At 47.7% G+C, this 13,286-nt stretch overlaps 1 protein-coding gene across 1 annotated transcript; it reads right to left on the bottom strand.

The window, feature by feature from the left end:
* Positions 1 to 4,969: 4,969 nt before the first annotated feature.
* DUSP6 (dual specificity phosphatase 6) lies at positions 4,970 to 12,553 on the bottom strand. Its single transcript, XM_081211260.1, has 3 exons — positions 11,606 to 12,553; positions 9,410 to 9,847; positions 4,970 to 6,503 (listed from the first exon to the last, which is right to left on the bottom strand). The coding sequence occupies exons 1-3, from the start codon at positions 12,015 to 12,017 to the stop codon at positions 6,196 to 6,198; spliced, it is 1,158 nt and encodes a 385-aa protein (XP_081067386.1). The 5' UTR covers positions 12,018 to 12,553; the 3' UTR covers positions 4,970 to 6,195.
* Between the last annotated feature and the right edge of the window lie 733 nt (positions 12,554 to 13,286).

Genomic DNA, 13,286 nt, shown 5'->3' with positions numbered 1-13,286 from the left:
CTGTGGCTGGGAATGCAAACCATTTTGCAGGCACCACGCTCATAAAAATAGTACTTTTATCACACTTATATCCCACCTTTCATCCAAGGAGTTCAAGAGAGTAGGTGCATATGGTTTGCTCTTCCCATTTAATCCTCACAACAACCCTGTGAGGAAGGTTAGACCTAAAAATGATTAGCCAGAGAGAGAGAGAGAGAGAGAGAGAGAGAGAGAGAGAGAGAGAGAGATTTGAACCTTGATCTCCCCAGTCCTACTCTGTTACTTTAACCACTATCCTTTACTATCTCTCTTTTTGCATACAGTAAAAAACCACAATCCAGTCATATTTCCCTATGCCAGAGGTGAAGAGTCTCCATCTCAGTAGCTGAGTATGGCCCTCCAAGCTGCTCTGTCTGGCCCTCAAGACTCCCCCCATCCCATACCTCCATCTGCCCAAGACATAACCTTCCCTGATCTGGCTCCACACACACACAAACACACCTGGTGTTTTGCTGCCTGGAATGTGGCTTAAGTTGTGATAGCGTTTCTTTCTTGCCTAGATGGAAGATGAAGAGGTCTTTACTATGTGTGTACATAGCATATCCTGACTCTTCTGGTTGAAATGTAGCCTACCCCTGTACCAAGGTCAATGTCTCCATCCCCTTTCTCCTCTGCCTCCCCCCACCACTGGAATATGGCCCCTGGCAAGTTGTCCACAAAGAAGTGTGGCCCTCAGACTGAGACGGGTTTCTGCAGCCGTGCCCCAGCTGAGTTTTGCCACCCTTGCTAGCAAATGGAGTCCCATTGCTTCCCTTGCCCCTTGCCAGTGAGAGACAACAACAGGCCTTCGCTGTCAGTCAAGCAGAAACTCTTCCAGTGGTGTGAATCTATGATGAAATGCAAAGGTTTTGCAGCGAATTCCCCCCTCCTTTATTCTAAAAGGAGTGGGGCGGGCAGGAGGAGGGAGGGGGCAGGAGGAGGGAAAAAGGAAGCCGTACACTTTGCTGAATGGGAGCGGCTCAAATTATGCTCAGCTGGTTTAGTTCACACTGTGACCCTGCCTGGCTTCCTGCTATTCAGATGTGTGACTTCCCCTTTGTGGTAATGGCCTGTGGCACTGGGCCAGGGAACGTTATTAATTTCAGAAGTGGCCTGACAGCAAACCCACAGCGAAGCGAGAGGAAGTGGCAGGGAGGCCATCTGTTGGTTTCGGCAGAACAGTAGGAGCCCGGCTCCGTAGGCTGAATGAGGAAAGCAGATTAATAATCCACAAAGAGGAAACTGCCTAAAATTATCCACAGACCTTTTTTTTTTAAGGGAAAAAAGAAAGATCACTTGAGCTGCAGCTGGACAGGAAATTGCTAGGGCTGCTTGCACTTTTCTGCTTTGAACGACATAGAACAGGGAAGGCCGAGAACAGCTCAAGGCCGACTTATAGGCAACAAAGCAGGTCTCTCTGTAACTCGCCTGTTTATAGGCACTCATTCAAGGCTCAGCAAAGTTGACTTGCTCCCCCCCCATTCCACTGCAATGTTTTGTTTTGCATTCCCAACCTTACAATCGCCCATCTTTGCGTGGGTCAGAATTTCCCCCGATTCCGGAAGCTTCCAAGCAACCTGTTTATTGAGGCTCTTGAAGGGTGCTGCCTTATTTCTGTGGTTCCCAAACATTTTCAGTCCGCCGCCCCCATTGGCTCCATAAATTCATAGTCACCCCACCCTTCTCTACCCTCTGAAAAGCATCATTCAGAACTGTGGTTCTCACAACCCACTAAAGAACAACAAAAACCAGGAAATATTGCATGGAAAGTATTTTTTGATACATTCTGTCTAACAAAAACATAAGGGCGAAGGAAAATGATAGCGCAAAATATTTATCTAGAACTAGTTACCAGAGATGCACAATCCGTTATTACAGCAGTGAATTCGCAACAGAATCAATAGCTGTTACCCAAAATTGGCTCTCCTGTGACAGCTCTGAATCATAAATACAAACAAACGGGACCAAAGGAAATAGCTTTGAAATGATATGAGCGGTAAAACTTTAAAGGTGTAGTCCGTTTCGGGGGCCTGTTCCAGCTCGCCGGTTGGTTTATTTTGGCCCCTGTGGCAGTTTATTTCCTGGGGTAAAATCCTAAACTTCAATCCTAAACTCAACAACTTTGGGGTAAAATCATAAAAAAAATCTCAACAACTTCAATCCTAAAAAAAGGTTAACAACTTTGGTGGGCCCTTTGATCGGCCCTTCACTTCATCAAATCTGGCCCTCTAGGCAGTGGCTTGGTCAATCATAAATCAAAGATCAGTACTCTTGGAGGGGCCAATCTCCAGTGCCCCCCTACTGCCCGTTTTTCCCGTAATCCCACCCTGCAGGGGGTAGTACCACCCAGTTTGTGAACCACTGAACATCCCTCCTCATGAGTTTGTAGGGAGATTAGACCAACATTGTACCAAATGCCACCCCACACTTTCCAGTGCATTTCTCTATCCCTATTCGTCTGGCAAAAAGTCTGTGATCTTTTGGGAAAATGGGTTTCTTGCCCAAGGCTTTCCAACCCACAATCATTGTGCAACCCTGAAAAACAGTGGTTGTCTCGCAGCACCCTATGAATGAGGAAGCAGCCAGCTCCTCCTTTGCCAGGCTACACATGAACCTTGGCTGAAATAAACAGGAAGCGGCAGTGTGCAGCATTTCGGTTTCTGCCGTGTGATTTGTTTCCCCTTCCTTTGAAAGAGAGTCATCTGGAGGCTTTTAGGGAAGGAACAGCGCTGTTCACACACTGGTTGCACGAAAATTGCTTCGCTCACCTCCCCAGCCTTGCTTTCTCTGTGCAGCTCCAGCCCATGGGTTACCCAATGGCACTATCAGCTGGCCACACAAGAACAGGGCATTTCATTTGTGGAATGCTCTCCCCAGGGAAACACACCTGGTGTCCTCTTGGTCAGTTTGTAGGCACCAGGCTAAGGCATTATTATCTACCCAGGCCTTCCATAGTTAAGCTAACCTCCATTCATTTTTCAGGGGGTGAGGTAGGACTTGTTCTTTGTATTGTGTTTTTCGATGAACTTCCTTAAATCTACAGTGGGCATTATTAAATAGGCACAGGTAGACCTGCAACAAAAGATTCTTATTCAAGAATCTTTCTACTATATTCCATTGTAGTGCTCCAGCCCAGATTTTCCATTTTCCTCCATAACAGTCAGTAATCATGCTATGGGCAATGAGTCTTGATCAACGCAGGCAATGTGAGCCTAGGAATACAGTGGTACCTCAGGTTAAGTACTTAATTCATTCTGGAGGTCCGTACTTAACCTGAAACTGTTCTTAACCTGAAGCACCACTTTAGCTAATGGGGCCTCCTGCTGCTGCCGCGCCGCCGGAGCCCAATTTCTGTTCTCATCCTGAAGCAAAGTTCTTAACCTGAAGCACTATTTCTGGGTTAGCGGAGTCTGTAACCTGAAACATATGTAACCTGAAGCGTATGTAACCTGAGGTACCACTGTACAAGACACATGCCAAATCATACTGGGTGCTGAAACTGGAATCCACCAGAGAATAATCCACTCTGCTGCATAAACTAAGCAGAACACTTTTAATGTGTTCAAGAAGTGCTTCACATACATTATTATTATCATGACCACAGCTATAATCATTTTTGTGTGTGGAGGGAGACAGGATTCAGGATGTTTGATACCAGTTTGATACTCTTTTTGCAATTGGTCTGCAAAGACCCTCTAGGGTACGAATGAAAGGTCCCATTAGCGTAGTGGTAAAGGGAACTGGATGAACACAGAAGACCAGGCTAAAATCTTAGCTCAAATATCTCAGACTGAATCCTGTGTCTTCAAAAAAATGTAACTGAGATCTTGTGGAGGATGCCCAAGACAAGAAATTCTCTCTACACATTAGGAAATCCTGCGTCGATTTTCACTGACAGAGGAATCAGCAGCATACTCTTTATATGGGAAGTGAAGAGAGTGCCTTTGCAGTAGAGAGCTCACCTCCCCTTCTCCATGTTTGAAAGAAATGCAACAAAAGGAGTGAGATGAGATTTGAAGATGAGGGCATGTTTAAAAGTCATGGAATCCTTTTTCCAAGCCCAGTAAGGGAGAAAGGAGAAGCTCTAGAAACAAAATGCAGACCAGCTAAAACAATCTGTATATCGGGTACAAGCATATGGTTAGGGGAAGATGAACAGCTTTATTGAAGACTAAGAAAAAAAGGAGATAGAAGAAAAATAATTCAGCGTTTTCTTCACTTAGCTGGAGCCTAGTTCATAAGTGCACCTTTGTCACAACAAAGGCTAGCATCAAAGGATGATTTGCAAGCCACCAAAGATCTTCTGGCACTTACCTGTCCCTCACAGCCTTGTTGCACCTGTTCTAAACATCCTTGAAAATTGCCAACAAGGTGATTGTACTTTCAAATACACAACACAGTCCAGAAAGGGTGAAACATTCCTGGCAACAGAAACTATGGGTGAAATTCAGACATACATCATAATGGTGTGGGGGGGTATTAAAAAGAGATGATTTACATTGCTTTGCCTTCAATGTTTATCTGCATGTACAGCCCTCCCAGAGGTGTAGGAAAGAGGGTGTGGTGGGTGCAGTCCACCACAGGTGTTATGACTGAGGGGGGGGGTGGCAAATGGCAGTCGAGTGGGAGCGCGCCCACCCCAGGCAGCACGGGCATATGCTCCGCCGCTGACCCTCCCCCAGTAAAAATGGATGCGGATGCCTACTCTGCCGTGTTTCTGAAAGCACATCCCATTGAAAGTAATGCAGTGCAAATAAATGACCCACATTCAGACATGCGCTTCCAGTTTCTGATCCGGCAAGTTCCACGCGTAGAGAAGTTTGCTTGGGTGCACTGATCATCTCCACTTTTAAAGGTAAAAAAGTCAGCTAGCTGCACCAGTCTTCTGCAAACGACAAAGTGCTGAACGATGGCAACTCTTACCGAGAAACAAATCAGTCCCATTCTCAAATAGCCAAAAATAGTTATTTATTAATAATTTATGATCTCAACATTCTTAGAATAAAATCCCAACTTTTACACAGGCAAATCAGAGACACTCCCTTATTGACAATTGTGTGCAAGACCTTCTTGCATATTACACAGGCACACATGCTCACACCCACCCACACTTCCAGTTTTATACAAAAATAAATGCAAGATATTGCATTTGAGGTGAAGCTCCCTGAAGAGTTTGTACAGAGGTAATGCACTGTTTAGCACAAAATCGTTTTGTTTTGTTTTTAATTTGATAATTTACAGAAAAAAAGAATCTTCTGTTCTGAAGACGTAGCTCTCTTCCAAAAGAAAAATGCAAACTAGGCTATTTACAAAAGGTAAGGCCAAATTAAGTCATAATGAGACCCTATGTTGATGGCACACCCCTGCAAAAGAAAATTATATATATAATCACCACAAAAGATACTTTATCCATTCACAAAATGCGAGTAAACAAACCCCAAAGCATAGACACAGATTCCCTAAACAAGGAAGCAAGTTTGCCTCATTTCAACAGTAAAATCAAGCATGCTGCAAAATTGTATCCTTTGCATACAAAAGGAAGAATGGAGAGAGAAAGAACGCCCCTTGCGTTGACCTCTTGTACCTATCATTTTACTGATGTTGCTTATCGATTCAGGATTTAAAACTTTTTAACATCAACCAAGCCAAGCATTACAAAGCTCTTGGCAAACAAAAATTCCAAACATATTTGAGCTTAAACCTCTCTTTGGCTCCTCTAAATCAAAATTGCGGGGAGGGGGGGCACACAATTAGTCTTCACTGAAGACAACACAATATATTACAAATGCATTGAATACATTTTCCCCAGTCTTACATGTGCTCATATAGTGTCCATTCTTCCTCCCCCCTATCTGTGTTTGGAAGTCCTCAGTTCCAAGTCACTGTATAGGTGGCGGTTTGTGCATCGAGCAAAAATGCGTGGCCTACCTAGAGGCAAGGTCTGAAGAGTTTATGGTGGTTGTTTCCCCCCCCGGGAGAACTCGGCTGGTTCCCTCCCTTTGCAATAGCAGATTCCAAACTTTGTTAACCTTTTTATTTTTAAGCACACAGGCCGGCTACTGCTCAAGAGCAGCATCCACAAAAGAGAGCTGGATTCCTTTGCTGCCGTCAAAGAGAAGCATCGTCGAGGAATGATCACACAACCCAAGGTTGGAAGAGCTGGGACGTGGCTGGTGCTCACGTGGACTGCAGGGAGTCCACCTGGAAGACGTTTTGGTTGGAAGGGGTGGTGAAATACAGCTGCTGGCTGGGGACGCGGTTGTCACAGGGGCAGCTGAGCCCCAGAGTCCTCTCAAAGTCCAACAGCTGGCCCATGAAGTTGAAGTTGGGGGAGATGTTGGATTTCTTCATCTTGACAATGTCGTAGGCGTCGTTCATGGACAAGTTGAGCTTCTGCATCAGGTAGGCGACCGTCACGGTGACCGAGCGACTGATCCCTGCCAGGCAATGCACAAGGACGCCACAATTCTTCCCACGAGCTTCATCTGTGGAGGAAACAAGACAAAGACAAGAACCGTGAGGTCTCTCTTCTTCTCCCAGCCTAAAGGTCACACCACTAGACGAGACCAAACATGACAGAGAGCTTTGTGAGCGCCTCATAGAATTTGCATCGCCTTCCTTCCTACTCCCATCCTCCAGGCTCGCTTTGCATAGTTTTTTCAAAGCCTTGCTTTATTTGTTCTCCCAATAACAGACTTATTTCTATTTTGACTGGGCCAAAGTCAAAATGCAAGAGTTCTAGGCAGAGGTCTTCTGAACTCAGGCCTTGAACTGACACTGGCTTTGAACGCACCAGGAACAACATGAAAGCAAGTGTCAGAGCTGCTTCCGGATCCTAGCTCACAGAGGATCACGCTAGCCAGCGTTCACTTTATAAAAGTCTTTATTGAGTTACAGTTTCCATTCTCAAGCTGCTGCGTGCAGCTCTACGTCTTATGGGTTAGACCGGCGAAGCTCCGTCTGAGTCTCCGCCCCCTGTGCACCAGCTTACTAACCTAGTCTTTCTCCACCTTTTCTGCCTGACCGTTCTTCTCTGGGTCCCTCTGCTCCCCGGGGTCTCTTCCTTCCGGGATTCTTCTGACGCGGACCCCCCGGACCCTCCTGTCTCCTTGCACCGGGCTTTAGGACCTGGCTCCCTTTCCGGGCTGCTTACTGCGCCACCTTCCTGTGTATTTGAACTTGGCGCGCGCGCCCAACCTTCCACTTTCCTCCTGACCGTTTCTTCGCTCCCTGATGGAGGTGTGGCTACTCCTGACTCGTGCCCTCCCTCCTGTTGCGAGCTGCCAGCGCTTGATACCTGGCGCCCTTCTTCTCCCCTGCTCTCTGTTGGTGACGCTGGTCCCGATTTCCAACTGCTCCCCTCTGAGCCCCCTCTGGACCCTTCTTCCTGGGGTGTCCCCCTAGGTTCCCCCCTTGTTCTGGCCACTGGTGCTCCTTTCTGTGAATCTTCTGATTCACTGGAAAGACTCGGAGATCTCGGGTCGTCGTCATCACTCATCTTTTCCTCTGCCTCCTCCCCCTCGCTCTGTTTCCTCCCTTGCCCTCGCCTCTGCTCCTGAACCCCTGACAGCAAGTTACACCTTCAACAGAATTATGTGGTACAGCCTTTGTTTAACTGTACCAGGCAGGTTGAGACCGACTGTTCGGATGCTTAAGAACTAAAAAATACTCCCTGGACACTGGAGACTCAGCTAGGAGCAGCATAAATGGTTCTAGCCTAATTTGACGTGCAAATGGAAATATTTTTTGCTTACTAGGGAATATTCCAGAGGGTAAACCTACACCTGTAATCTGAAGTAGACTACAAGAGGAACTGCAGTGTGAAAATCCGCTGACCACACAGTTTGGTTATAGGCTGGTTCTGACCATATTCCAAACATGTTATTCCGCAGTTGGGGGTCAGAGGCAGAAAAAAGCACATGTTGTTCTCCCCCCCCACCTTCCTGCCTATGTGTTGTAACATGAGCAGCAATAAACAACAACATGCTGTCAGTCACAGAAGCAGTTTATGGTGGGTATGTGGTTGATGATCTGTGGTTTTAGAAGATTCCATCAACATTGGAAGGGCTTGTTTTGAACTATAGAAATGTGGAGTGTTTTATGTGACTTTTCCGCTCTCTTTTACGGCATAATGAGTTTGTGTTGACGTTGTTAAATGCAAATTGCTTGGCGACCTTCTCAGGAAAGTGACTAATACTAAGTAATACTTCATAAATTCTAATACTAATAGGTCACAAAAATAATTTGGTGTACATTCACCCTAGCATATAAATAGGGAAACCTTACAATGCCACCTTTTTTTTTTAATGGAGACAAGCAGATTGCAAAGGTCTATTAAATTATTCTCCAACTGTTGTGCAGTGCAGCTGAACAATGGAGGTATTCAGCTGTTTTAAAAGGAAGGGAGAAGTCACAGGGGACAGCCCATTAGGAGAAACAGGATGTCAACATTGCCAGAAAATGGGTTCCTTTGTAATAGGAAATGCATTATAATGCCTGGAGATTAGTTTCTTTGTGGCTTCCAGCCTACAGTTTCTTCTTGCTGGGCTCAGATTACCTACATTCTGCTCTATTACCAGTATCACTCAATCAGATTACAGCACAGTATTCATTGACAGACAACACAATGACCCTCCCCTCCCAAAGAGGGGGTGGGGAGCATAACTGAACTAATTCACAAAGAGAAGGGGAAGGAGTCTAAATGCACTCATCAGCACTTCTCATATATTTTAGGGCAATACCTGCTTCTGAGAAAACACTGGTTTTTATGGAACACTCTATAGATTAAATTCAATAGAGGATGCTTCCACATGAGTAGGTACAGAAATGAAAGCTTGGAGGCTCTAGGGGGTGTACTTCTGAGTAGATGTACATAGGATTGCACTGTTTGAGGGAGCATAAAAGCCTAAGGAATTGAGGAATCAGGTCAGGCACAGTTAAAGAAAAAAGGGAATGAATGCATCCAGTTAACTACCAAAACACTGGAATCTCTCTATATTGTGTTTTTAAAAATCACTTGCTTTCTTTTAAAATACAGTTTTCCTGGACAAAATTCAAATATGCTGGCATGGAAATTATTACTTTAAAATACAGGTATCTAAAAGATCAACTTCTTCTTACAAGCTTTAACAATAGCTAAACCCTGGCAGAAGTACCTTGCTATTTCTTAGATCCCCAAAGGCTGAAAATTACATTAGAATAAATAAGTATTAAACAAGCCATACTGCTAATAATTTGCAGCATATTCCTGTACAGTTCTACTCAAAGGCAAGTCCCACTGAATTTAACAGGGATGACTCCCAGGCAGGTGCATTGAGGATTGCAGGCATAATTATGCTACCACAAGACACACCCAACACTCACTTTGCAATTATTATAAACTAAATCTCACCTATAAAAGAGATGGCCTCAGGGAAAAACTGAGACAAGTTTTGGCTCCAGTGGTCAGAGATGGGGATCTGCTTGTATTTAAACTCGCCAGCATTCTCAAAGAGATTAGGCAGGTTGGGGGTGACATTCAAGATGTATTTAATGCCAAACTCTTCTAGAACGTCCAAGTTGGTGGAATCCTTGGCACAGCCCAGGTAGAGGTAGGGCAAGATCTCCACCGGGAAGGAAGGCTGGTTATTGGACAAGGGGCTGCCGTCAGAGTCGGTGGCACTGTTAGGGTCTCGGTCAATGTCAGATTCAATGTCCGAAGAGGAGTCGGAGCTGATTCGGAGGCCACCCAAGCCCAGGACTGGCAGAGGGGGAGAACTGCTGCTACATGAACTGTCCAAGTTAGTTTCGCAATGCAGGGCATACTCTGCCTGGAACTTGCTGAAACCACCTGGGAAGGAAAGAAAAAAAGAAAGGAAATAATTTGGATGAGGGATCACATTAAGGCTTTCCGAACCACTACCACCCCACACACCACCAGGGGTCAGTTCTATAGCTGTAAGATGCAGAAGCAGAAAGCCACACAACAACATACAGTTTGAGAAGAGACATAGCTCTGTAGTGGTGTAACTGGTTCAATTGACTTTTGCCTGAAGCCAGACAGTGCAGGCAGCCCTGACCAGTGGCCCTGCACATCAGAAGGCTAGTTTCCTCTGTTTCAGACCATTAGAAAAAAAACTGGGAGCTAGGGAGGTTGAAAAAAAAGAAGGGGATTCCCCTCTATCACGGCTGTCAGATTAAGGATTAAAAAAATATTAGTGGCAGATGCTGCTCCTGTGGAGTTCAGTAGAGGAAGGGGGATTAGGAAATGAATGGACAGTCCTGAGAATGACAGAATGGAGGTGCTGCAAAATGCAAGGGAGCAAACGCTTATTCCGCCATGGAAAGCAGAATTCTGTTGCCCACCAATAAATACACTGGATCCTTTTACTTGCACCGGAAGGAACATTAGGCAAAGTGAAACAGCCCAGATTCAGACGACAAATTTCAGAGTAATGTTAAAGGGCAGGAAGTTGCCAGCATTTCTGTAATGTCACTTTTTAAGGGTTTTTTTGCCTAATCGGTGTAAAATGCATATCCCACCCATCATAAAAGAAATGAGCTATAAGGAGGAAGCATTGAACAGCCCTAAACTGAAGAGGACAGCACAGAAGGGGTTATAGCTCTTCTCCCACTCCACTTCCTATCCCAAGATTTTGCAAGAGCCTTTGCTCTTCCAAAGAAAGGGAGGGAGGAAGCAATCGGGTTATCAAAACCATCCCTTCAGGGCATGTCTCCTTTGAAGCGGCTGCCTTTTAAGTCCAGACAATATAAACCAGGCCCTTTTATTGCACCACCGTATCACCCCTAGTCTCCCTATACGTAACACTTTGACCTAGTAACGCCAGACTCATCCCCGGGGTTTTGCCTAGTTTGACTGGAGGGAGGAGGAGCAAGGAGAAGATTTAGAGCCGCCGGCAGATTTCGGAGTGACTTTGCGATAGATCAGCAAGGATTTAAAACGAAAAGGCTCGACTGAGCTGGGGCGCGCGGGGGGGGGGGGAGCGGGAATGGAAAGGGTGTGTGAGCGAATTGTCCATGAGTGAATATCGGTCTGAAAGGATTGTGAACTCAATTCAGGTGCTAAGCATCTCCCGAGAGATGGACCGAGTTCCTTCTGCTAACTCACCCCCGCAAACCCGACTCGCTTTCACACGAGGTTTTTTTTTGCTAGGGAAAAGATCTAACAGCCTTCAGGAGTTGGGATTTTCAAAGTTTGTCCCTCGGATATATTGCCCCATGTTAAAAAACTTAGGCAAAGGGGTTTGTGTGTGTCCTGCCCTATGGCTTTCCCTGGCAGGTTTTAAAAGCGGTGAGATTTGCCCAGCATGGGGGGTGGGGGTGTTTTCCTCCTCTGGGATTTCTTTCTCCTTCCTTCCTTCTCCCCCAATCAGGGGCCATCTGGCAACGCTCCGCTGCGTACAATAGGGGGCGAGGATGTCTTGCGCCCAGACGCAGGGGGCTGGCGTCTAGACACTCCCCTGGCGGCTGGAGGGGAAGGGGGCGGTTCCGAAGGCGCCGGGGGCCGGGGATGGAGGAAGGGGGGAGGAAGGAAGGAAGGCAGGACTGGATTCCGGGGAACCCGCTCCCGCTCGGCTTAACCCCTCACCTTCCAGGAAGAAGGCCTTGCAGCCGTCGTCTTTGAGGCGCTTGAGGAGCAGCCCCAGGACGGAGTCCCCGGCCGTGTTCTCGTTCCAGTCGCTGCTGCTCTCGTCGTAGAGGACGACGGTGTCGGTGCCGCAGCGGCGGGCGAACTTCTCGCGCTCCTCCTCGCCGCTGGCGAAGAGGGCGCGCAGGGGCAGGTTGCCCTTCTGCAGGCGCCGCAGCATGATGCCCGGCAGCGCCACGCTGATGGCCGACTCGATGTGCGACGACTCGTACAGCTCCTGCGGGCGGCAGTCCATCAGCAGCAGGCGCTCGGTGCCCAGCTCCAGCTGCTCGTTGAGCCACGCCACCGTCTTGCACAGCGCCATGTCCGACACCACGAAAGGAGGAGCGGCGGGTCGGAGCGTATCTAGCATCGGGGAAGGCGGGCGGCGGCGGGGGGCTGTGGAAAACGCCCCTCTCCAAAGGGCCACTCGGACCACCGGGGCGGAGGGCACGGGCGAAGCCGGGGCGAAGGCAGCCGCAACTCGGGAACTTCTCGGGCGAGCTCCCGGCCTCCGTTAGCAGTGGAGAGAAGGGACGGAGCAGGAACCCCCCTTCCTCTTCTTTTTGTCAATGAATCCTCGAATGAACCTCCCTAATCGCCTCTGCTTTTTTGCTTCCCCCGAATAAAAATCCAGTTAAATGTGCTCAGAGGCGTTTCTTCCGTGCAGCAAAAGGAAATGCATTTAAATAACTAGTTAGAAGAGACAGACCCTACTCTCGCTACCGGTGTTATTGCTTTGCCTGCTTCTCCTGCTTCTCACATCTTGCTTCACGGCCCCCCTTCTCCTCCTCTTTCTTCCTAAGTCCTCGAGATGCGATCAATGTCCCTTTTAATCAGCCCTGCACGCTCTGCTGCTGCTACCGCTGCTCTCCTCCTCGCTTCGCCCCTTCCACCCCGCGCCAGGCAGTTCCTCAATGGATACAAACATGGAACGTCTCAATGGATACATTCTCTCGGCCGGCCAATCAGCGCTCGCGGAAGGGGCTGTTTCCGTGGAGACGGGCCGGCTGGAACAGGTTGTGTTGATGAATTGTTAATGAGTTTGTCATTCACAAAAACGGAAAGGAATTTCCGCTCCGGATAAGCCGAGTGCAAACAAGCAGCAACAGCAGCTCAGCGGGAGGAAGGAGGGAAAGGAAGGCGCGGGGGGAGAAGAGAGGGAGGAGGAGGAGGTGGAGAGCTAAGAGGGGAAGACACACAGCCGCTAGAGCTGCGCGTCTGCGGCTCGAGTTTCCTTCTGTTGCAGCTCACGCAGAGCAGCCCAGCGATTACACAACAAATGGTCCAATTAGAGGAGGAACAAAAGGCAGCCTCTCCTCTTCGGTGTTTTCGCTGCACAAGCGCGCTCGTTAAGGGCACTTCGCAGCCGCGCTTTTCCTCCTTCGCAGCGAAGCGAGAGAACTTTTGGGACACCCCGCGTTGCTTTTGCAGGGCTGATAAGATGCAAGAGGCGGGGGGTGCCTTTTGCAAGCATTAGGGGACCCCCCCCCCGTCCCTTCCACTTGCCTTGGATTTTTTTTTCGTAGGCGAAACGGGAATAATGACTGACCCACGCGTGCACGCTTTATTTTCCGCTCTCTACAAACACGTGCGCTGATAGTAACCATAATACATGCGGGCACACAAGTCCTCCAAGTCA

The sequence above is a fragment of the Podarcis bocagei genome (assembly GCF_964188305.1).
Source record: "Podarcis bocagei genome assembly, chromosome: 10".
In the NCBI taxonomy this organism is placed as follows: Eukaryota; Metazoa; Chordata; class Lepidosauria; order Squamata; family Lacertidae; genus Podarcis; species Podarcis bocagei.
The sequence above is the reverse complement of the archived record's forward strand: the minus strand, read 5'-3'. Positions and strand labels throughout refer to the sequence as shown.

Excerpts from the sequence above, each read along its gene's own strand:
- DUSP6 (XM_081211260.1), bottom strand. The coding sequence starts at position 12,017 with ATGCTAGATACGCTCCGACCCGCCGCTCCTCCTTTCGTGGTGTCGGAC. Across the intron at positions 9,848-11,605 it reads CAAGGCCTTCTTCCTGGAAG|GTGGTTTCAGCAAGTTCCAG; the intron begins GTGAGGGGTTAA and ends TTTCCTTCCCAG. Across the intron at positions 6,504-9,409 it reads TGAGGCCATCTCTTTTATAG|ATGAAGCTCGTGGGAAGAAT; the intron begins GTGAGATTTAGT and ends TTTCCTCCACAG.